The 22,973-nt window shown below is 41.1% G+C and overlaps 1 protein-coding gene across 1 annotated transcript in view; it reads left to right on the forward strand.

The window, feature by feature from the left end:
- The window catches only part of rftn1a (raftlin, lipid raft linker 1a), a 57,693-nt gene extending 34,728 nt beyond the window's left edge, over positions 1-22,965 (forward strand). The window contains exons 4-10 of the mRNA XM_041809502.1: positions 2,031-2,139; positions 9,220-9,892; positions 9,990-10,193; positions 13,147-13,256; positions 13,688-13,791; positions 19,788-19,863; positions 20,151-22,965. Of these exons, the coding sequence (XP_041665436.1) occupies positions 2,031-2,139; positions 9,220-9,892; positions 9,990-10,193; positions 13,147-13,256; positions 13,688-13,791; positions 19,788-19,863; positions 20,151-20,579 (1,705 nt within the window). The 3' untranslated portion in view covers positions 20,580-22,965. The remainder of the gene's footprint in view (positions 1-2,030; positions 2,140-9,219; positions 9,893-9,989; positions 10,194-13,146; positions 13,257-13,687; positions 13,792-19,787; positions 19,864-20,150) is intronic.
- Positions 22,966-22,973: the final 8 nt, after the last annotated feature.

The raw sequence follows: 22,973 nt of genomic DNA on the forward strand, positions 1-22,973 counted from the left end.
AATAGTAGGGTCAGAATTTGGTAAAAACAACATGAAGGCCTGCCACAAACAGCCCCTGGCACTTTAAAAGTGCCTTAAATTACCTTCTCCCCCATGCTGATGCTTGGTTTGAAGTTCAGCATATCATCTTCATCATGCCCACATGCCTACATACGCTGGCTGCTGCCATGTGATTGGCTGATTAGATGTTTGTGTTAACAAGCAGCTAAACAAGTGTGCCTAATAAAGTGATCAGTGTAGTCCTCCAGGGTTCATTGATGAAGAATCATTGTTGATCCTTTGGAACTTCTTGTCATCTTTCTGGTAACAGGTACATGCATTTGCAGTAACCAACAATGATTGATTTTATTGTTGTTGAGCAAATGTTAACAAGGAGATACAGTAAACATAGCAGCTAAACATCTGTATGTTATTGTTGTCGTTTCAGCCATGATTTCATGCTGCTGAGGTTAGCACTCTCCTGGAAGAGCACTGTGCCAAGCACATCCTCACAAAGCCACAGACATAGCTTGAGGCTTTAGTCTGTTTATTTTCTAATAATAGTCTTTGACACAAATATTTTTAGCTGCCTGTGATTACTTCAGAGAAATTAGACAGATAAGTGCTGTACAACTCGGGAGTTTATGCATCCTAATATTTATTGAAGCATTTCATACCACAGTTCAGGTAGGTTTGGTTAAAAAAAAACATTGAGGAAGTGTAACAAGACCGGCAAATCCTTATTTTTTCCAACATATGTGTATCAATCAAGATACATGGGGAATGTACCATGACGCAATAAGAAGCACAAAGGTCAGAGGTTAAGCCTGTTTTTTTTTTAACCTAGAGATTTTCTGTGTCACATAGCTGGCTCACTTTTAATCTGGCTAGATCATCATGCTAACTTACTCTAAACTCATACAGTAACTAAGTAGGAATTTTTATTCACTATTACCAGGGAATAAGAGCATCAGGCTCCTTCGTAGAAGAGTTGCTGCCCACATCCTATTCAGTCTAGTACTGGACTATCCTGGAGAGGGGCAAGTTTTTTACTCCACTTTTCCTAATGAATTGTCTTCATGGTATACAGATCAAGGCCTCCCACAGATCAGTCTATGTCCTCCCACTCAGAGCACCCTGCTTATATCTGTGACTCTTCATTTGCTGTCTCATACTCCGTGCTGTTAAATGAATAAATTTGCTTAGCAGACAGTTTTGAGCGTCCTCCTGTGTTCTGTGATTTTCATTTCCAATTTGAGTTGAAGGAGTTGTGTAGCACATACACACTCGCACTCACACAAACACGCTCGTGCACAGGCAGGTGCTGGGCCACTCTTTTGATGCCCCTCCTGCCAAGTGGTCCTGCTGCTTCCTGGCACCTGTCACCGTGGAGACGGCTGATTGCATCACCAGCTTTCGCCAGAGGGGAACGGCGCACTGAAAGAGAGGAACCATCTCTCCATCCTTTCATCTGCTTACTTCAATGATGGCCTTCCCCCCTTTTCTTTTCTTTTGTCCTCGGCACCCCCCCCCCTCCTCGTCCCCTTTTACTCCGCCTTTTATGTCCCCATCACCGCCATCCCCTTTCATCAGAAAACCCTAAAAATGAAAGAAAAAAATGTGACAGATCCACTGTTTCAAATCTGGCTGAGAAGCTGGGAATGTCACTCACGCCTCTGAGCACGAGATATTACGGCGGCCTTCGCTCTGACCTCAATCCAAATCTGAAGAGGCGTATCTGAATACTCCTTTCATGATTGTGTCCTGCAGCGGGAGCAGGAGGAAATTCACTCTCTTTTTCTGTTTAATAAGACTATTGTGATTTCAGTCAATGTGCACTCTCCTTAAATAGAAAATTCACCCTGTAGTAGAACTGTCATTATGCTTCTGCTGTGCTCAATGAGTCAATGAGCCTCGTGAACATGAGAATGTCTGCCTCAATCTGCAGAGGCAGGTTTCATTCTGTTGGCTAGACTTATCCAGGCTTATCACTGAATGACACATAATTGATGCTGAATATTTGTTGACATGTTTTCCTTTCTCTCATCTAGTTCAGAGAAAAGCCAGCTGAGGTGGAGCAGACATCGTCTGGAGACGGACGTGTGTGTGGCCGGTCACCAGGCTGCTGACCCAGAGGTGATCCAGAGCTACGTCAAGAGGGTGAGTTTAAAGAGGAGCGCAGTCATGCCAGCAAAGCTGCCTTGGCCTAATATGATTTACTTTAAATGAATTTGTCTGCAGACTGAGATGCCTGAAGCTGAAGACTCTTCACATTCTTGTTTCATCATATTGCGTCTCTTTTGACTGTAATTTCCAGTGCAGATCAAACAGGATCTTTGTACACTTTGGCTTTAATGATAATGCACCTACACAGAGTAGAGGGCTTAACATTGCTTGAATTATTTCAAGGAGAAGCCTTCTAGTGAAAGAATGTGACAGAAAATCTACCTGAAGTACATTTAAAGCTGAAATTAAAAAGGATGCAATATGAGAGAAATATTTTCAGCCTACAGTTATCCCTTTAATCCAGTTTGAGAGCTGTGAGAATTGACTTTTCTCCTCTAATACCAATTCAATAACTTGAACTCCCTCTTCTTCCTGGTTTAAAACATGAATGCCCATCAGTTTGTAAGGTCACATGAGGTCAGGGTTTGCTGTAAGCACTTTAGATTGAGTTTTTTGCCTTCTTTCAACATAACACATAAAAATATATTGTATTCACACAGTCTAGTCATGGGTGGTTTTAGCATCAGGTAAAGGTAGATGATTGCCCAGGTCCTCATGCTCTAAGGGCCCTTGAGATGTAGTCAATATACTGTAGATGTGGTTCAGATATGAGGAGTACATCTAACAGTACTTTCAGTGATTTTGAATACAAACAACAGGTCAAAAGTAAATAGAAACACATCAAAAGAGATTCTGATAACCCAAAAAAGTCCCAGAGTAAGACTACTGGACCAAAAAATCCAGGTCAAAGCCCCCAAAAGCCACAAAATGTCTTTATCTCAAGCAACTGATAGTCAGGATGATCCTTATAGACATAGTGAATCACTGTGTGGTAAAATGGCACCAGTAGCGAGCAAATATTTTCTTTATTTCTGTAAGTTACACCTGGTTTACAGACATGTAAAATATTTATATGGGGCAATGAAGCTGATGAGCAGCTTCTTTTGGGTACTTGGGTATTAAAAAGAGTTCACATACAGTACTCTGAAAAAGTATTATAATATTAGACAATGATGTCATGAGAAAATACAAAATGCAGTTTTTAAATGATAATTTCATTCATTAAGGAATAGAAGCCATCCCCACATACATGGCCTTATGTGAAAATGTAATTGCCCCCTTAACTAATAGCTGGTTGTGCCATCCTTGGCGGCCATAACTGGCAATGAGTCTTTGGAGGAATTTTGGTCCACTTGTCTTTGCAGAATAGTTTTCATTCAGCCACATTGGAGGGTTTTCCAGGATGAATGGACTGTTTAAGGTCATGCCAGTCTTAAGTCAGGACATTGACTACACCAGTGGTTGCCAACCATTTTTCAACTGAACCCCCCCTTCACGTATCCAATGAGAGCCACGTCCCCCCCAGGACCCACACAAACAAAAATGACATATTGCTGTCAAAAATACATGTAAATTTGAATCGTTTCCATCGTTTAAAGCCAAACACAATAGCCCAAACCACAAGTGTTAACAGCAAGAGACCTTGGTATGAACCATTTGTATGGGTTTTATCTAGATTTTAGATAGTTTGAGTGAACCTAATTTTAACAACCTCAGAGCAGACAGGCCATCATGCCCCCCCTGAAATCTCTGGCCCCCCTGGCAAATGAGGCTTTGTTGTAACTTTGCAAAGCAAATGGATTGGCCAGATTCCATGTCTGTCATCAGGCAAATCCATTTTGCAAAGCTCCAATCTGAAGAAGATTGTGCCAGGTCTGATCATCGATTGCACTGCTTAGCATCATAAAAGGAGAACAAGATGGGAGATACAGGCGAGGTTTAGTTGAACTGGAAGCTGATAGCAATGGTTCCTGCCAGTGTAGCATTTACCTCAAATATACAGTGCCTTTAGAAAGTATTCACCCTGCTTGGATGTTTTACTGTTGTTTTGATGTTATAAATCAGTCATTTTAATAGGCTGGCCACTCCTGGGAAGGTTCCCCACTGTTCATAGTTTTCTCCATTTGTGGATAATTGCTCTCAACATGGTTCGCTGGAGTCCCAAAGCCTTAGAAATGGCTTTGTGACCCTGTCCAGACTGATATGACTTTATTTCTCATGTGTTCTTGGTTTTCTTTAGATGGCTCCATGATGTGTTGGCTTTTGGGATCTTTTAGCCTACTTCACTTTGTCAGACAGGTTCTATTTTAGGTTTTTCTGGATCTAGCAGGTCTGGCAGTAATCAGGTGTGGATGTGGCTAATGAAACTGAAACTGTTGTTCATTACAGTTAATTCATGATTTAACAAAGGGGGCAATGACTTGTCCACATAGGGCCAGGTGGATTTGGGTGGCTTTTTGCCATAATAAATAAAATCATCATTTAAAAACTGGATTTTGTATTTACTCTGGCTATCTTTGTCAAATAAAGAAATTTGTTTGACAATCTGGTTACAGATACATTTAAGTGTTACAGATATGGAAATAAATGAACAATTACTCATAATTACAACTGTAAAGTGTAAATAAATCCATATTTGGGTTTGTTGTATGGAAGGTCACTGTGTTATGAACCCCCAGGTCAAATTTCCATCAAATAAAACATCTCAAATTTATAAAATTAAGCTTCAAAATCTTGAGAAATGAGGCGGTAAAATCTGCTGCAGGATGGTGTGGGTGTGTCTGTTGAATGAGATGAGGCATCGCCCACTCAGGAGAAATACAATCCTCATTTTAATAATGTTACAATCTGAATGGAGGACAGCACTCACACCATTATCCTGCCTCTTGACCTTTTGTTGACCTCAGAAGAAGAGGCAAAGTCTGTTTTCTGGCTCAAATCTCTGTTATGATGCTTCAGATGATCCATAGTCCACTGTGGCTGATAGATTTGGCAAATTTTCCTCAAAATGAACAAAAAAACAGCATTTAACTGACTGTTAAATTTCAATAAAGACAGTGACATCAGCTAACAACAGACTGTACTGAGATGAACTGCTCTGTGATTTTATATTGTAGTGTTAGAGGGGCGGGGTCATTCCCACTGTGGACCCATGACATCATGAGCCCAAATATTGGCCCCGCCCAAATTAAACCAAGCTAGATAAGTGGTGAAAAACTTTCTGACAGTCTCAATCCAAAATTCAGTCACATGTAGATCTCAGTGTGTTCACATGTTTACAGTAACTATATTCCAACATATCTAGAGCGTTAGGACACAAATTTTGGATTTCACTTTACAGTGTCTTTAACTGTATTTTGCAAACTCTGCCCCTACACTTCCAACTCTCAAAGTAATAAAACTGCTGACCGTGCTACAAAGCAATGGATTTTACCAACCACTAACTGGATTTAAAGAAATGCTCATCGATCTCCATTTCTGTCCCTCTTGTAACTATGACATGAACAAGAATCAAAATTATACAACAGAATTGTAAACTTCACCCTAGATTTCGCCTGTTTTAAACTCATTTTAAGCATTGGTATTATAGTTAGTGCTCGCATGAAAGCATAACACCAGACTTAAAGCTAAACTCTTGAATCCATGCCTCCTCTTGTTTTTCCTCTCCATACTTATTCGGCTGTATTTCCATGTTTGTCTTTCATGTTGCTGCCGTGAAGGTGACAGAAACATTACAGGGCTCAAAGGGCCAAAGACAGCTGCCTATAATTGCCTGTCTGTAACATATGCTAACGCCTCGCATGCAGAATTCAAAAGGAGGAAATTTGATTCGAGGTTTTCCATTTCAAATGTATCAAATTCACCTGATTGGAAGAACTGTAACAATAGTGGATTCTCACTGCTGGTTTCTCCCTGCTCACTGGCTCGTATCTGCAGAAGAGCTACTAGTATGTATAAGGTGGAATGTAATAAAATGGTGTTAACTATAGTAGGATTTTAACCCCTTAATACCCAGCAAGCACAGTGTCATCACAGGCCTTTATCAGCTGTAAAACTCACTTTTAGCCTCTCCGTTTATGAATTCACCAACGGTCCAACAATGGGAAATGAAAATGTGCTCCATTGAATTGATTTGCATCTGAACACCCATCGAGCACAAAGGGAAACCTGATTGGATGGAAATGCACATCACTGAGCATAATGTGATAGGCTCCGGCAGCGTGACATGAATAACCAATCAGATCCAAAAAAAAAGAAAAAACTGCCAGAGAGAGTTTGGAGATAAGAACCGGGGAGCAGCATCGGGCAGAGACTGACAGCCGTGTGTAGTTTTGAAATTCTATACTTCTATTTTTCCAGCCCACCCACTCTCAATCTGTCTCCAGACTTTCCATCAGATAAAACTGTGTAAGTGTGGGCTTTTTGTGAGCGTGTTGGGTGGTAATAGAGAGACTGTTTGTATTTGTGATGTGTGTGTTTGTGTGTGAGTGAAGTGTCAAAAGTACTGTATAATAGGGGAAGATGTGTCTCATTATTGTTCGGTGGTAGTTTGCAATCTGATTTCTCTCCTGTTGAGCCTGTCTAAATCTGTCAGCCCAAATATCAGCTGACAATTAACAACCAGAGCTCTACGGGAGGGAGCTACACACACAAAAGCACACACGCAAACACACATTACACACGGCGTTGGAGGCATTGAGATAATGAGTTCCTTTTGTCATTTGAATATTTGATCTTTGCACATGATTAGGTAGGTTGTTATTTTGCACAGTATCAACTTGGGGTACGTCAGCTTTTGTTTGTGTGTAAATGAGGCTTTGTTTAAAAAAAAAAAAGGTGCAAATTTATTTGTGTAGCTGTGAATGGCGATCCTTATGTGTCTCTGCCACTTGTATTTATTCTTAAACAGTGTAAACTGATCTGAAGAGGGATGACTGCTATAAACAGGCTAGCAGGGCTAAGCCATCCCGTTCTTTATTTCCAATTTATTAATATTTGAATAGACAATATTAAAGAATATAACCTTGCAAGGCAGATTGGCAGACCCATCTTACAAAGCTACAATCTGAAATGAATGTGCCAGGTCTGAAAACAGACCTGACCAATCAGCATCATTTGAGGAGAACACAATGGAATGTGACTACACTGGGACTACAGAGATCCTATAAAGTGCCTTTAAAAAGTATGCACCCCCTTGGATGTTGTACCCTTTTATTGATGCTATAAATCAACATCATGGTCCATGTAGTTTGGCTTTTTTGACAAAAATGTACGAAAAACCTCTTTAAAGTCAAAGTGAAAACATATTTCACAAAATACTGTCAATTGAACAATATGTGATGTAAAATAAGAGACTGCATAAACATTCATCCCCTTCCAGTCAGTATTTAGTATATGCACCTTAGGCTCACAGCACTGAGGCTGTGTGGATAGGTCTCAATCAGGCTTGCACATCTGGACGCTGCAATTTAACTCCACTATTCTTTGCAAAACTGCTCAAGCTCTGTCAGGTTGCACAGGGATCAGGCGTGAACAGTCCTTTTCAAGTCCAGCCAAAAAATTCTCTATTGAAATCAGGTCTGGGCTTTGACTCAGCCACTCCAGAACATTCACCTTGTTGTCTTTCAACCATTTCTTTGCAGCTTTCACTGAATAATTTTATTAAAAAATTTTCTTACTGGAAAATAAATCTCCTAAGCCGTAGTTCTCTTGCAGACTAAATAAGATTGTCCTCCAGGATTTTTCTCTATTTTTCTGCATTCATCTTACCCTCGTTTTTTACAAGCTCTCCAGGGCTGACTACCAAGAAGCATCCCCACAGCATGATGCTGCCACCATGCTCACAGTGGAGATGTGTGTTTGTTGAGATATGCAGTGTTTGTTGTCCACTAGGGCTGGGCAAGTAATTGCAAATTAGATTAAATTGCAATATGATCTACTGCAATTTTCAAATCACAGACAGTGCAATATTTCCTTAACCTGAAACATGTCAAAATGCCACTTTGATACAATGGTTTTTTTGGGGTTTTTTTTTTTGCAGTAAAGATTTTCTGCTCTACACATTATGCAAACATTCAAGTGTCTTTTTATTGGAATAGTTTACAAAAATCCTTATTTTGCTGCTCATGTATATGAATTTCTTAATCCATATGAGAATAACATGAAAAAATTATCATTCAAATTATCAAATTTTTATTTGAGCCAAATCACATGTAGATATTTTTTCAATTTTTTCATACCTAGTTTATATATCTAATATTGTGCTGGTTATAATTTAAAAAGATTTATTGCTTGTGTTTAAAAATAATGGCATATTAAATACCAATTGCAATATTGGGGAAAAAAACGCAGTTAGTCTAGTCTCTTTCTTGCACGCTCACTCAGTTTGTGAGGACGGCCTGATCTAGGCAGATTTACACACGTGCAATATTCTTTCCATTTCTTGATGATTGGTTGAACTAAACTTCAGGAGATGTTCAGTGCCTTTGGATTTTTTTGTATCCATCCCCTGACTTATACTTTTCAATAACCTTTACTCTGAGTTGCTTGGTGTGTTCTTTTGTCTTCATGATGTAATGGTAGCCAGGAATACTGATTAACCAGTGACTGGACCTTCCAGACACAGGTATCTTTATGCTAAAATCACTTGCGACACATTCACTGCATTCAGGTGATCCCCATTTCACTAATTGAGAGACTTCTAGCACCAGTTGGCTGGCCCTCTGTTGAATTAGGTCAGTCACTTTGACATTAAATAGTTTTTTTGGTCGTTTTTTTAGTCTTAAGCCACATTATATCGACTATAATTGATTTATCAAATCAATTAAAGAGTAGAACATCCAAGGGGGTGAATAGTTATCACAAGAGTACAGCTGAAGGAGAACCAACAAACTTTCCAGATCAAGGAAAATATTTTCCGTGGTGTAAAGAGAAAAATAAATGACAACCAAAACATTTCAGGATGGATCAGGTTTCTAGTAATTCACCATGAGGCAGGAGGGAAGGAGGGAGCTGAGGGATGAAGGAGGCGTGTCCAGAGACAGCATTTATTTTGATGTAAAGTGACATATAAGCATTTGAAAAAAATTTATTTGACTTAACATAATCTTCTTGAGAGCAATGCATCAGCTGCTTCTGGATATAAACATGATGTGTTTATATCTTCCTCTGCAGATTCAGGATGTAGCCGAACAAGGGGTGATGTTTGTGGGCTTCCTCCAGCAGCCAGGCGGAGGACCCTGCTACTTGGGGAACTGGGACCCAGAAGAGCTGTCCTCTTTACATTCAAGCCCTTCACCCATACATCGACACCCCTTCAGTGCCAACACCAGCCCCACAGATCCAACAGAACCACATCATAATGATGCAGAAGCTGACCATCTCTTTGATTCTCCTGAGTCAGATAATGAAGGTTCAGAAAAGCCTCTAAATCTCACCCAGAGTTTAGAGCCTGTGTCTACCGAGCTATTCCAGACCGGCCTCAAAGACTCAACAAGCCAACCTCAAGACCACAGCAGGCCCAGCATAGACGCACTTCAAGGGTGTCCACATCAAAACCCAGAAGAAGAGGAAGAAAACCAGCAGAGTGCCAGCCCTCAAGATAGTGCAGGCGTGATCAGACAGCAGAGAGGCCACCTACCAGACGTCAAAGTATCCGCCCAGAGAGAAAGGCAGAGTTCAAGCTCTGACAGCTGGCTCAGCTCTCCAGAGCTGGATCCAAACCAGGAGAGAAAGTCCAGCTCTGCGTTTTCAGATGGGCAAAGCAGAGTGACGACACACAACAACAACCATATCAGACTGAAGAGCTCAGAGAAAGAGAAGCCAACATCAACACCAGCTCAGGGTAGTAAGTAGTCTCCTGTTTGTGGAGGTATTATTATTAGACGGCCATCATTTAGAGTTCTTTTTGAATGTGACTACTCTGACTTTCCTCTGGTCTGTAGGGATGCAGCTCTTCGCCTTGTACAACCACACAGGAGAGCTGAACACATCTCTGAGGTTTTACTCCCTCAGGGTGCCACTGAGAGTTCAAAAGGAAGCCGGTCAGATCACAGAGGTGGACACAAATTGGCTTGACCACATGACACAGCATTTCACTAGCGGGGCTCACCTCATCGATGGGTTCTTCCACCTTAAAGAGGATAACGGTAAATGTGGTGGTCATGACCGTTAACTTTTACTGATGGTGTTATTTTGAAAGCAGTTTAAAGTTTCTTTTAGGCAACGTAAGAGCCAAATCATCTCCCAGCAAAATATTTCTTTAATTTTCTTTTTTGCTGATTAAACTGGTATATGCAGATAATATGGTCATCTTTTTAATTTGGGAATTTCAAATACCTGTAATGATTATGGCTGTCAGAACAATTCAGTCAGAATAAACAATTACCAATAGGGAACTGGGTGAAAGGCAAAATAGGTGTCCATTCCCACCCTTGGATGGTTTACCCTTTTATTGATTTTATGATCAGCTTTGAATTAATCTTTAGATTTAGCTCAGGTTCCTCCCATTTCTCTGGATCTCTCCTGAGATGTTTCTGAACCACTCTCAGTCAGGGAATGCTCCAGCTTTGCAAGTTTCAAGGGTAATCTGAAAGCGTGGCTCAGGACAAACCAGAATTGTAACCATGTTTAACCATTTCTCTATGCATACATACTTACATAAAGCTATGTATGCATATTTTGTGCAATATTACAGACATAGATACACTTATGCTTTTTTTGGTGCAATAATATATGCATAAACACATCTGTTAATGCTAACTATGTGCAATAGGGCTATGTGCAATAATGTTAGCACTTTAACTAACCAGGCCAAGGGCGATGTGCAGTTTCTTCTTTAAGCACACTCATGATCATGTGCAATATACCAGCACACTTGCACTTTAGCACTAAAGCACTTTATCGTCTGCCTTATGCACTTTAACTGCAATGGTCACCCTATTTCTGGTCTGTCCTAAGCTAGGTATCCTTAAATTTGGGTCTTTGTTTTTTATTGTGCTGTCCATGTTGTCTGATTTTGTTCGTTGTCTGATTTTTATGTAGATTTTTAACAGACTCTTTGTTGTACATAGCATCAACCTGCCGGGGACTACAGATGGAAACTAGTCTATGGCTACAATCTGGCACATTTACATGTTCATGTCTATTGATGTGCATTGTCCCTTGACACAAATAAATAAAAAATAAACCTTGATTGAATTGATTGGACATCATTTGGAAAGGCACACACCTCTCTAAAGAAGGCCTCACAGCTGATAATGCATATCAGAGCAAAAAACAAACCATGACAAAGGGACTGCCTGCAGAGCTCAGAGACAGGATTCCCAAAGTTCCCAAGAGCACTATGGCCTCTGTAGTTCTCACATTGAAGAAATCTGGCACAACCAGGACTCTTCCAAGAGCTGGTCACCTGGCCAAAATGAGCAATCAGGGGAGAGGGTCCTTAGGAAAAGAGGTGACCAAGAACCTGATGATCACTCTGACTGAGCTTCAGAGATCCTGTGTAGAGATGGGACAAAGTGGGAGAGTGGCTGGATGGAAGCCTCCCCTAAGTGTAAAACATGACAGCCCACTTGGAGTTTGCAAAAATGCAACTAAAGAACTCTCAGACTGTTAATAACAAGTTTCTCTGGTCTGATGAAAACCCGATTGAACTGTTTGGCTTCAATTCTTGACTATATGCCTGGAGGACACCTGGCACCGCTCATCACCTGCCCAATACCATCCTAACAATGAAGCATGGTGGTGGCAGCATCATGCTGTGGGGGTGTTTTCAGCAGTAGGGACTGGGAGAGTGTGCGGGTTTAGGGAAAGCTGAATGAAGCAAAGTACAGCTATATCCTCAATGAAAACCTGCTCCTAAGCAGTCAGGACCTCAGAGTGGACTGAAGGTTCACCTTCCAATATGACAATGACCCTGAGCACAAAGCCAAGACAACACAGGAGTGGATTAGAGACAACTCTGTGAATGTCATAACCAGGGCCCTGACTTGAACTCAATTGGGCAGAGCTGTAAAAGGCTGTCCATGAACGGTCCCATCCATCTTAAACTGAACTAGATGTGGAGAATTTCAGTCATGTTTTTATTCAGATTTTATTTGCATTTGTGTAAGTCCTGTAGTTATGTCGTTAATGTGGTTTTATTAGTTGGAAGAAATGCTTTGGGGAGCAGGTGGCCTAGTGGTTAAAGGTGCTCCCCATGTACGCAGGCGGCCCGGTTTCGAATCTGGCCTGAGGCCCTTTACCGCATGTCTCTCCCCCACTCTTGACCCTGTTTCCAACTCTATCCACTGTCCTCCTCTATCTAATAAAGGCACAAAAATGCCCAAAAATGAATCTTAAAAAAAAAACAAATGGTTCGACATGTTTCTCCTCACTAGCTATGACTGCTTTCAGCAGTCATAGCTAGTGCTTTGGGCCTTGAAATTACTCAAACTGCCCGTGGACAATGAATGCATGGAAATAAGCTGAACAGAGTCTTAAACATTAAGATGTACATACAAAAGACTGACAGATAACTGAATATAATGTTAAATGGACAAAACGGTTTCTACCAAAGAGATTAATATGCCTCTTTATCATCTCACTGCTCTAGTGTTCAGCAGCTTACTGCATGCTTTATCGTCTGATTGTCGTGAACAGATAGTAAACAGTGGATTTTGTGGGATTTTTCACAGTAGTTTCATGCCATTAAACCCAAATCTAGAGCTGGAAGAAGCTAAAACTATCCCTCAGACTGATGGGCTGTACAAACTTCTGTCAGCTTAAACATTTTACATTGATTTATATTTGTAAACATGCATTAAATCTGCAGTTTTTAAAGGAAATTATTCACAAGTTGAGTCCTGCTTGTTCTCCACAGGAGCTGTAGATCTCCTCTCCACTGCTCGGTAGAGGATGATATGCATGGAGTTGCGTGCCATAAGTCCACGGCTTACTATGTTCAGTCACCCGTGGAATAAGAAGGCTTAAACCAAAGGGAACAGGGGATCAATAGTGAGAGATTGCAGTGCGGAGATGAGCTCGTAACTCTTGTCTGAATCACACACATCCTCCTCTGTCGATCCGACTCTGTCTCTAATTTGTCGTCTTTTCCTGCAGACAATGGCCTTTCATGTGTGGATAGCGTGTTCATCTTCCAGAGCTCTGCAGAGGAGACCACAGGCCCCTCCTACGACGCCATCGTGGTGGAGCAGTGGACCGTCGTTGATGTGGGTCTTTTTGGAGTTTTTAATACTCTGAGATGTGCAGCGTGAGAAATCCTGTGTGACTGACGGCTTAAGCTCTTTTCTGTCAAACATTACATAAGGGAGGAGAGGAGGGGAAGAAGTGGCATGGTTGGGGCAGAGCTTGAATTTGTACCTGCAATGAAATGATGAAGAGCATATTTTATTCACATATGGACTCATTTTGTACCATCCGGCTGGGGCAGATAGCTGTCTACAGTTCAATCTGGTTCTTTAAGAGCTTTTCTGTTCCCATGTGCTCATTGATTGTTGGATTAATGCTCACTTTTTCTATATAATACAACAAATAATACGGTCTAGGTCTCCTCTTTTTGTAAACTGTTCAGCTGTGTTGTAGTTTGACAATATATTAACATAAATAGGTGAACCCTCTGTGCTCTCTTCTTCCTGTTCAGGGTGTTGTTGTGAAGGCAGACTACGTCCCTTTGCTCCAGTCTCTGGCTCCATATGGATGGAGGCTGATGTGTGTTCTACCAACACCTATTGTCAAGACCAACAGGTACACAAATACACCCCTAGATCCCTAGAGCTGCAAAAATGACTGAATACCTCCTTAATAAAGATAAATCACCATGAAAAATTTAAATTTTCATGCATAACTGCAGTGATTGTTACTTAAATATGAGGTTAAATATGAGGTTTTGCAGACTAAGGCCTTTTAAATGTTGAACCCCTCTTTATTCTGGCATGTTTGAGGAAAGAAAAAACTATTTGTAGACCTAATTTTGGGGCAAGGCTTTATCTACTCTGAGGTTGTCAAGATTAGATTTGCAAACATAAAGTAAATTCATGCATAAAAACTTATAAAGTAGTTAATACAAAGATTTTTTGGTAAAAATAACATGTGTAGACCTACAGTATTTTATCTAGGTTTGTTCCTGAAATATTACAATTTGTGTTGATTTTGACTGTATGGCATCTTTTTTTCCCAGTGGGTCATGGAGGGCTCAGATTTAGATACTGATAGGGGGGCTCCAAGTGAAAAGGGTTGGGAATCACTGAACAATGTAACCTCTAAATATTCTTTCTTTGTGTAAAAGAGGTTTTTTTCATCCATATGAACATGGTGTGCCTTTAGATTTTGGCTTGCTCTTTGTCAGATCTCAAACCATCTGTCCCGTACTCAAACGGGTCTGTTGGCTTGCCTTGGACAAGTAAAGTAAGAAAACCACTGCTCTGGGGTGAGGGTCGTTGTAGGCATCTCAAAAATAATAAAATCACCCATAATAACAGGATTAGACGCCATTGCACGAAACATAAACTAATGTCATCTGGTTCACTGGTTCTCGGCTGGTGGGTTGGGACCCAAAAGTGGGTCACGGAACAGTTTTCAGTGGGTTGCGACTAAGAGGCAATCCCATTTCTACCCCTTAGCCCTTCGCCTTGGTCTACCTCTTCCCCTTGCCCCTTCAAACAGAGTGGTAAGGGGTAGGGGTGAAAACGTTTGTGAAGAAACGGGACGCCACTTGATTGCTTATCATCATCACACATTGCAGATAAACAGCTGTCATCAGAGGTGACAATAAAGCTTCAATCATCTCGTTATGCTGTGGATCTCCGTGTTGATCTTCTCCATACATTTATACATTTATACAGTTAATAGGTGTCTGTATAAAAAATGGCAAAAGTTCTAAAGTCTTTATCGGACATGCATCGATACCTTTTATTTTACCCTGTTTTACTGTGAAATTGGGTAAATTTGAATGTTTTATCGTTATTTCGACTAATCTCCTCTTCTTGCAATGAAAAAGCTACTTTTCCCATGATAATGAAGTAATTTCTCAAGATCTCTGGAGAATTGGCAAACAATTTTCACTTAATTATGGGGAAAGAGGGTGTAGAATTTTTCAATTTTGTCCCTTTTCTTTTTCCTATCGTGTTTTGGTCCAATCATGCTTTAAACAGCAACATATTCATTTATCTAAACATGCGCTGTTGAAAAATTTGGCAAAACTTAGGTTGTGATTGTCGTAAGACAGACTGGTGGGTCCTGATGCTAGACCAGTTGAGAACCACTGATCTAGTTGATGATAAGGGTGGTTATCATTGTTACTGCTTCTTCTTCCTGCAAACTGACTACATGTACCCACTGTACGGGACTATCGCAAAAATGGTGCCCGAGCAGAGAACAGTAGTGCTAATGTGAAAACAGAGCAGAGAGGGGAGGGCGTCTAATCATGCTTGGGGATGTTACAAAACAGTTACGCCTGATGTGAAAACAACCTGAAAGATGCGCTGTTCCTTTGTGTATTATTTATTACCCTTGCTACCCTTGGATGCAATCTTTTTAGAGATGTTTCTTAAATGCTTTTCTTTGGAGTTAACGTCCCCGTCTGTAACCATGAAGCCTGGCAAACGTGGGGAAGAGAGGCCGACCCACCTAGTCGGGGATGCTTTGTTTTTGGGCATGATAATGGAGAGTCATTGTGTTATGTTGCTGTCATTGAGAATAAGTAAAGAACTAACAGATTTTACAAACCCAACAAACACTTCTTATGGCCTAAAAAGACATGGAACCAAATCAACTTTGAGATGCATATCATCACTTGAAGTTGATTGAAGTATCTTATTGTTGAGATGTTTATTGGTACTCTGCTGTTGCTCTCTCTTCCTCTCTCACAGACTCAGACCTAGTGAAACAGGATGGGAGGGGCGGGGACATGTGAAGACAGGAGGGGAGGGGGCAGAATTTGTCACAGCGTAAGCCTTTAAATGTCCACAGGCAAATCACAATGAACATTTCGTACAGAAAAACAAATCAAAGGCTGTTTTGGAAGTGTTTTTCCTCTGACATTTAGCCCAGTTGTGGTTTAAGGCATTCATAGTAACTATTTAAATTTAATCAGTCTTCCTTATGGTGTGGTTCACTTTTGTAGCTCATATAGAGTATTTAAGATTTTTCATACCCAGATAAAAATTCCTCACCGCCTTCTGAGTCTTTAAGGACTCAGAGGTTCATCTCCATCCATCCACACTGTGCATCCAGTTCCCTCCTCTCATGTGGGGCTGAGTTATGTTAACAGTTGGTGAAGCATATTGACTCAGACATCCCTCTCCCCAGTGACATTTTCCAGTTCTCCTGGGGGATCCCGAGGCAGTCCCAGGTCAGGAGGGATATATAATCCCTTCAGTGAGTTTTGGGTCTATCTCGAGGTCTCCTCTCATTTGGATGTGCCGGGAAGACCTCCAAAGCAGCCAGGAGGCGTCCAGATCAGATGCCAAAAACCCCCTTAACTGACTCCTTACGATGACAGTGAGTAGCTGTCCTCCTCTGAAAGTCTGGACTCCTCACCCTGAGCATAGCCGTTCATCACAGGAAACTGAAAAAAAACCCTGATTTTATTCTTTCCATTGTTGCCCAAAGCTCATGACCATAGTTGGAGGTTGGAACATAGATTGACTGGTAAAATAAAAGCTTTGCCTTTTGGCTCAGCTTCCAATGATGGTCCTTTACAATGCCTCTGATACTACAGACTAAGATTGTCAAAACTTCTAACAAACTTTTTGTTAAAATACTTTGGGTTTTAAATTATACACTAGCCATTATATTTATTGATGACAGTACTGAAGCATTGAAGAAAAACATACATTTACAGTCCTGCATAAGTTTTAGGCATGTAGAGCGCTCAGGTTTCATTACAAGGCCTGATGTGCCAAAATCCAGGGCTGAAGTGAGGTGGTGGGAGTGCGCTTTGCAGCCAAGGTCAAGCTTGACAGCATCTCTTTTGTCCAGGCCTTTTCCCCTGGGTAATATACCCTGAGACCACCTGCGGGCCCTTGAGAAATCCACAGCATGACCAGGAACCTGTGCCAACTCTCCTGTCCACCCAGAACAGGGGTGTCCAAACTATGGCCCGGGGGCCAAATGTGGCCCTCAGCCCATTTTTGATTGGCCCTCAGCAAAATCTAAACATGAAACGAAATATGGCCCGCATTTGAACATGAAGCTTGACTGTATCGTACTTCTTTGTTTCAGCACAAGGCAGTGTTACCATGCTATTTCTGTAAACAAACATTTTGACAAGAAGACTTTATTGATTTTAGTTTTTTGTGACTAAATGAAGACAACACTGTTAATGTAAGACATATTGGCAACCAACATAACAACAATATTTTGATTTATAATCCTGTGATGGATTACGAAGGCTTGTACCAGTACTGATGGTGTTTTAGGGGCAGAACCAGTAGTAACCAAGGCCAAACCAGGGCCCCCTGAAATCTGACTGGCCTACCTAAAATCCTAAAGATGACTGGCTATTTGCCTTGTCAGCCATTAACTAGCCATTTAAGCATACCCAATAACTAAGCATATCTTAACCATCATCAGATTGGTTTTACTAACTTTACAATCCTCAGGACGAGGCATATGAAAGTGGCCCCACCATCCTTATATATTTTCGTATGCGGCTCACGGTGGAAAACGTTTGGACACCCCTGACCTAGAGGGTACCCTCCGCCCTGTGTTCCGAGACCCCCTTAGGGAGTTGCCAGAGATTTCAGGGACTCTGCGCTGAGGCTGTTAAGATAAGATTTGCACATACACACTAAATTCATGGTAAAACACTTGTGGCTACTTCATATAAAGATCTTTGGGTGAGAACGTTTGTGTTTAGGGTGTTTCTGGTTTGAACAATTAGGAGAGTTAAGATTGATGCATTTTTTGACAGCACTGTATCAACTTTTTTTTTTGCGAGTCAGTCCTGGTGGGATTCAAATTTTCTTGGATCCAAATAGGCATGGTTCAAAGGAAAATAGGTTGGAAACCACTGCCTCAGGCTGTGCTTACTCGCCACATCTACCCCTTACTCCACCCTAAAAGTGTGGACTATTTTTCAATAGATTATTTTCTCATGCCTCTATTGGTAGCATGCAAGACATCCAGATCACGACTGGGGTTGTGTCAATCCTTTCTGCCTGATGTTGCCCTTAGGCAGCTTACTTGCCACATCTATGCCTTACTTTAGCCTAAATTTTGGCCAAACCTGCGTAAAATTTCAGCCCTGTTATGCATATTTCAATCCAAAGATACTGTGAGCAGAGAGAGAAACAAAGTGAAGTGATGGGTGATCAAATGGGAGTGAGAGCCGGAGCAATGATTAAAAGATGTTATTTTCTGATTCACAGTGGCTACGCTCTCAAAAGGTTAGAAACACGAAAACCTTCATCACAGCCTCTATCTTTACTAACCGTTTAATTCACTGGTCGGCAAATATGTTTTGTTGTGTCTTTTTAGCGTCTCATAAAGATGCATGTGTTAACGTTAATGTCTGTTACACACAGAGAGTTAAAGAGGGAGACAGTAATGCCCCCTGGTCCCTAAAAGTTTCCCTTTCCATGCATTACTTTACATTGGGAGGCTTTCCACAAGATTTTGGAGTGTTTCAGAGGGAATTTGTATCCATTCATTCTGTAGAGCATTTATGAGGCCAGGCATTGATGAAGGACAAGAAGGCCTGGCTCACAATCTCCATTCCAGCTCATAGGTATGATAGGGTTGAAGTCAGGGCTGTGTGTGAGCCAGACAAGTTCTTCCACACTGACCTCATCAAACCATGCCTTTATAGTCCTTGCTTTGTGCACTGGGGTACAGTCATGTTGGAATAAAAAAGGGCCTTCCTCAAACTGTTGCCACAAAGTTGGAATCATAGCATTGTCCAAAATGTCTTGGAGATAAGAGGCCTAGCCCAAACCCTGAAAAACAGTCCCATACCATTATCTCTCCTCTACCAAACTCCACAGTTGGCACAGTCAGGCAGGAAACGTTCTCCCAGCATCCAACAAACCCAGACTCAATCGAACAGAGAAGCATGATTTGCCACTCCACAGAACACACTTCCACTGCTCATTCAACATACTAACAAAAGACAATAGCCTGATAAAACACCTCAAAATAACAGATTTTAATGCAAACCAAATAGCCAATCCTAGTTCAGGATTCTGGTGGTGGCCCAAGCCAGCCTTGGCCTCTGATGGATCCACTCCTGTGGTACAGAGAATTTTCAGCAGCATTTCCTCTAATTTCTGAGATTTTATAGAGTAAAAAATCTGAGATTAATCCTAGTAAATAACCATTGAATTTAAAGATAAAGAACTAATCATTTTCAGCCTTACTAAATCTTTCTTCTGCTCTTTCTTCTCTCTTTGAGTAACACTTTTAAATCAGCGAGGACTAATTGCATTGTCTGTCGTATTGTTTAGGGGATTAGAGCCTAGAGTGTAGCTCAGATACACGGGACAGATGGTGTGAGATCTGACAAATCATGATCATATGCTCGTCTCGACATGAAACTGCTTTTGAACTCCGCCGGGGAGCCGCGATCAAAAAAACACTGTGGCTGATGTGCGGTAGTCTTGTAACCTGTCACTTTTGAAAGCACAAAGACGCTGTATTTAGATATACAGAGAGATGTGCCAGCTCCTCAGAATATAACATAACAGTTAACAGTAGTAAAAGTGCTGCTGCTTTTTTTTTCTGTTTTTTCTTTCCCTCTGCAGTGACGGGAGTTTGTCGACAAAGCAGATCCTCTTCCTTCAGAGACCCGTTTTGCAGCGCAAGAGAAAAGACTTCAAGGTTTGTTCCCCTTTGTCGTCAAATCTGTCACTCGTCTCTGTTGTGCCTTTAGGATATGCGAGTATATGTCATTAAAAAGTCATGTTACTAAATATGGGATGTACAGCAAATATAAAGCTGCTCAGGCTCAGGCTAATAATAGGCAGGTAGTCGACCTGAAAGAGTACGGCAGAGAGGCGTCAATGAAGGATGCTTTGTTGCAGTTTGTCAGGTGTCTGGAGAGATGGAAAGAAAAGGAAGCAACACAAAGCTTGAAAAGTGTCTCAAACACGTCTGTTGGCTTTCAGATGCTGAACCTCAGGGGTCGCAGCAAGGCGAAGAAAAAATCCAACGGAGAAACGCAGGAGGAGATAGATGAGCGGTCCCCGGTGATGGAGACGGAGATGGACAGATGGAGAAGAAACACGACGGAGGAGGAAGAAGAAGAAGAGGCCGAGAGGAGGAAGAGCAGGGAGAGCATTCAGAGAGGAGGAGAGGAAAGCGAGGAGGAGAAAGAGGAGGGACAGCACTATCAAAGACGACTCTCGTTCCTGCCAGGAAGCAGAGTTTACGTCGAAGATCAGGAAGAGGAAACCGACATCGACGAGATCTTGATGTCCAGTCAGGAGAAGTCTGTGAGGTGGACAGACGTGTGTCACAGGGATGAAGGAGGCGCTAAAGACGAGGTGAAGATGGAGGAGAGGATCAAGCAGCAGCTGTTTTCAGGCGTCTGTTGACACATCAGGAACAGAGCAGGAGAGGAGCAGCGGAAACGGTTCAGTGTGTCAAGAAATGCCTTTGAAAACTAACTTTGTGTTCCTCTTTGGACATCCGTACTGTATCTAGTCATGTACAGTTACTGCTTCTCTCTGGTTCGCCTTTGAGGTTGTAGCTCCATGAATGAGAAAGTTTAGTTTGGCTCTGCTTTGAGTCAGTGTTGATCTGTTATTTATCTGTGAAATGAAACAAGGCTGCAAGATTACAAACTAGAGGAAGTCTACAGGCCTTAAGTATTAAGTCCCATTGCTGTATTTTACTACTTTTTTGAATATGACTGTTAAAAAGGGAGCAGTGATGGGAATTTGGACTCTTTTTAGTGAGCTGGATCAAGATGAGCCGGCTTTTTTAGCTCCCAAACGGCTCTTCATTTAGTATCATTAATTCAGTTTAATGTTTTGCCCTATGATTGATATATGTGCATGTATTTTATGGATATAATTCATTTTAATGATAGTAAACCATATAATTCTCCTGATAACACTGTTTGACATGATGTTTGGTATAAAACATCAATGTTATACCACCGAGCAGTATTTGTGTCTTTGGCTGAGCGATGCAGAGTTGATATCTATTCTGTCATGTAATAAATAAAAACAAAAATGGGGGAGAAAATTGGGAACGGCTCGGCTCCAAACATTCACTTCAAAGAGCCAGCTCTTTTGCAAAAGACATATCACTAATAGCTTGACCTGATGTATTTTTATGTATAGATACTTTTAGATAGAAACAAGACAGATTAGGCCCAAAAATGCAGCCCAGCCCTACCTATTCTGTCCCATTAACTGTATTTATAGGCTTGAGCCTGTTTTAAACTGTTATTTTAAAGTTAAAACCTTCATTTAGAGTTTTCAAGACAGAAATTTGTGCAGGTGAGATCCTTATGAGCACAACACAAAAACATACATTATAGACTTGGCATATTTATTGTTACTGATAAACAGAGCAGTGAGGATGAGGAGCAGACGCACAGCTTTTTGGAGATCAGTGTCTTAACAGTCATTTTATTTACAGTGTCTATAAAAACTATTAGCCCCCTCTGATGTTTTACCCTTTTATTTATTTTATAAATCAATTATGATCAATGCTTCGGGTCATTGTCTTGCTGGAAAATAAATCTTCTCCCAAGCCATAGTTCTCTTGCTGACTAAATAAGATACTCCCCTAGTATTTTCCTACATTCATTTTACCCCCTACCTTTATGGGCCTTCCAGGGCTGAGAAACATCCCCACAGCATGATGCTGCCACCACTGTGCCTCAAAGTGGGGATGGTGTGTTTGTGGTGAGGTTCAGTGTTTGGTGTCCACCGAGCGTAGCGCCTTGTCTGATGGCCAAAAAGTATCACAAATTTTCTTCATCAGGATGACCCTGATGAAGGCTACATGCCGAAACGCGTCAGTCTAATAAAGTTGTTCCTTAAACTACAAGTGTTGCTGGAGATTTCTGTTCTCTCCAAGACTCTCCTCATCCTCCATGCACCTTGGAAGTTGGTGAAATTGTGCCAGATTTACCCACTTAAACCTAAACATTACAATTAAAGTTTCCTCAAAATTTCATGTAAAATCCAGTAAAATTTTGAGCAAATTCCCCCAAATTTAAAAGCAAATTCTCCCCATATTTTACAAATGAATTCCCCCAAATTCCATGAAAATGATGATTTTCCCCAAAACTTTCAAAGAAATTCCCTCAATTTCCATCAAATTTCATGAACCGTCTTCTTGCAAAGGTGGCATCCATCACAGTACCACGCTTCAAGTCTCTGAGCTCTTCAGTACGTCCCATTTAGTATCACAACTGTTTGTAAATGGAGACTGCATGGCTAGGTGCAGTGGCAGCGGGTCTGATTGAAACACCTGAAATCAATCAACAGGTTTGGCCAAATACTTTTGTCCATATAGTGTATCTGGTGCATTAGACCTAGCATTACATTTACACTGAACTTGATGTGTAAAATCTAGGAACTATACATAACTTCTTGTCAAGTTCTTGTAAAGTACAGTTCTAGCACTACTGCTCCACACTGAGATGTGATTTCCTCAGATAAAACGCAGAACCCAAGACTGATATGAAACAAAAAAACATATAGAATTGGCTTCTAGAAAAGACAAACTGCTGTTATCTTTTCTATAACTTCACTTTATCAATGCTGGGAGGATCACATGTTCAAATGTTCTAATCATGCCGTAGGTGATTCTTCAGAGATCTGCAGCTCTGATGAGCCAGTGATTCTCTGCTTCGCTACTTCAGCAGAAAAGTGAAACTGCTTTAAATAAAATGAGCTGTAAAAGATTTTCTCTTCATGAAACATGTAAATTAGAAATGAACTATTTATGACTGATTTCCTGCAGCAGAC

Source organism: Cheilinus undulatus, linkage group 16, assembly GCF_018320785.1.
Source record: "Cheilinus undulatus linkage group 16, ASM1832078v1, whole genome shotgun sequence".
NCBI classification, from domain to species: Eukaryota; Metazoa; Chordata; class Actinopteri; order Labriformes; family Labridae; genus Cheilinus; species Cheilinus undulatus.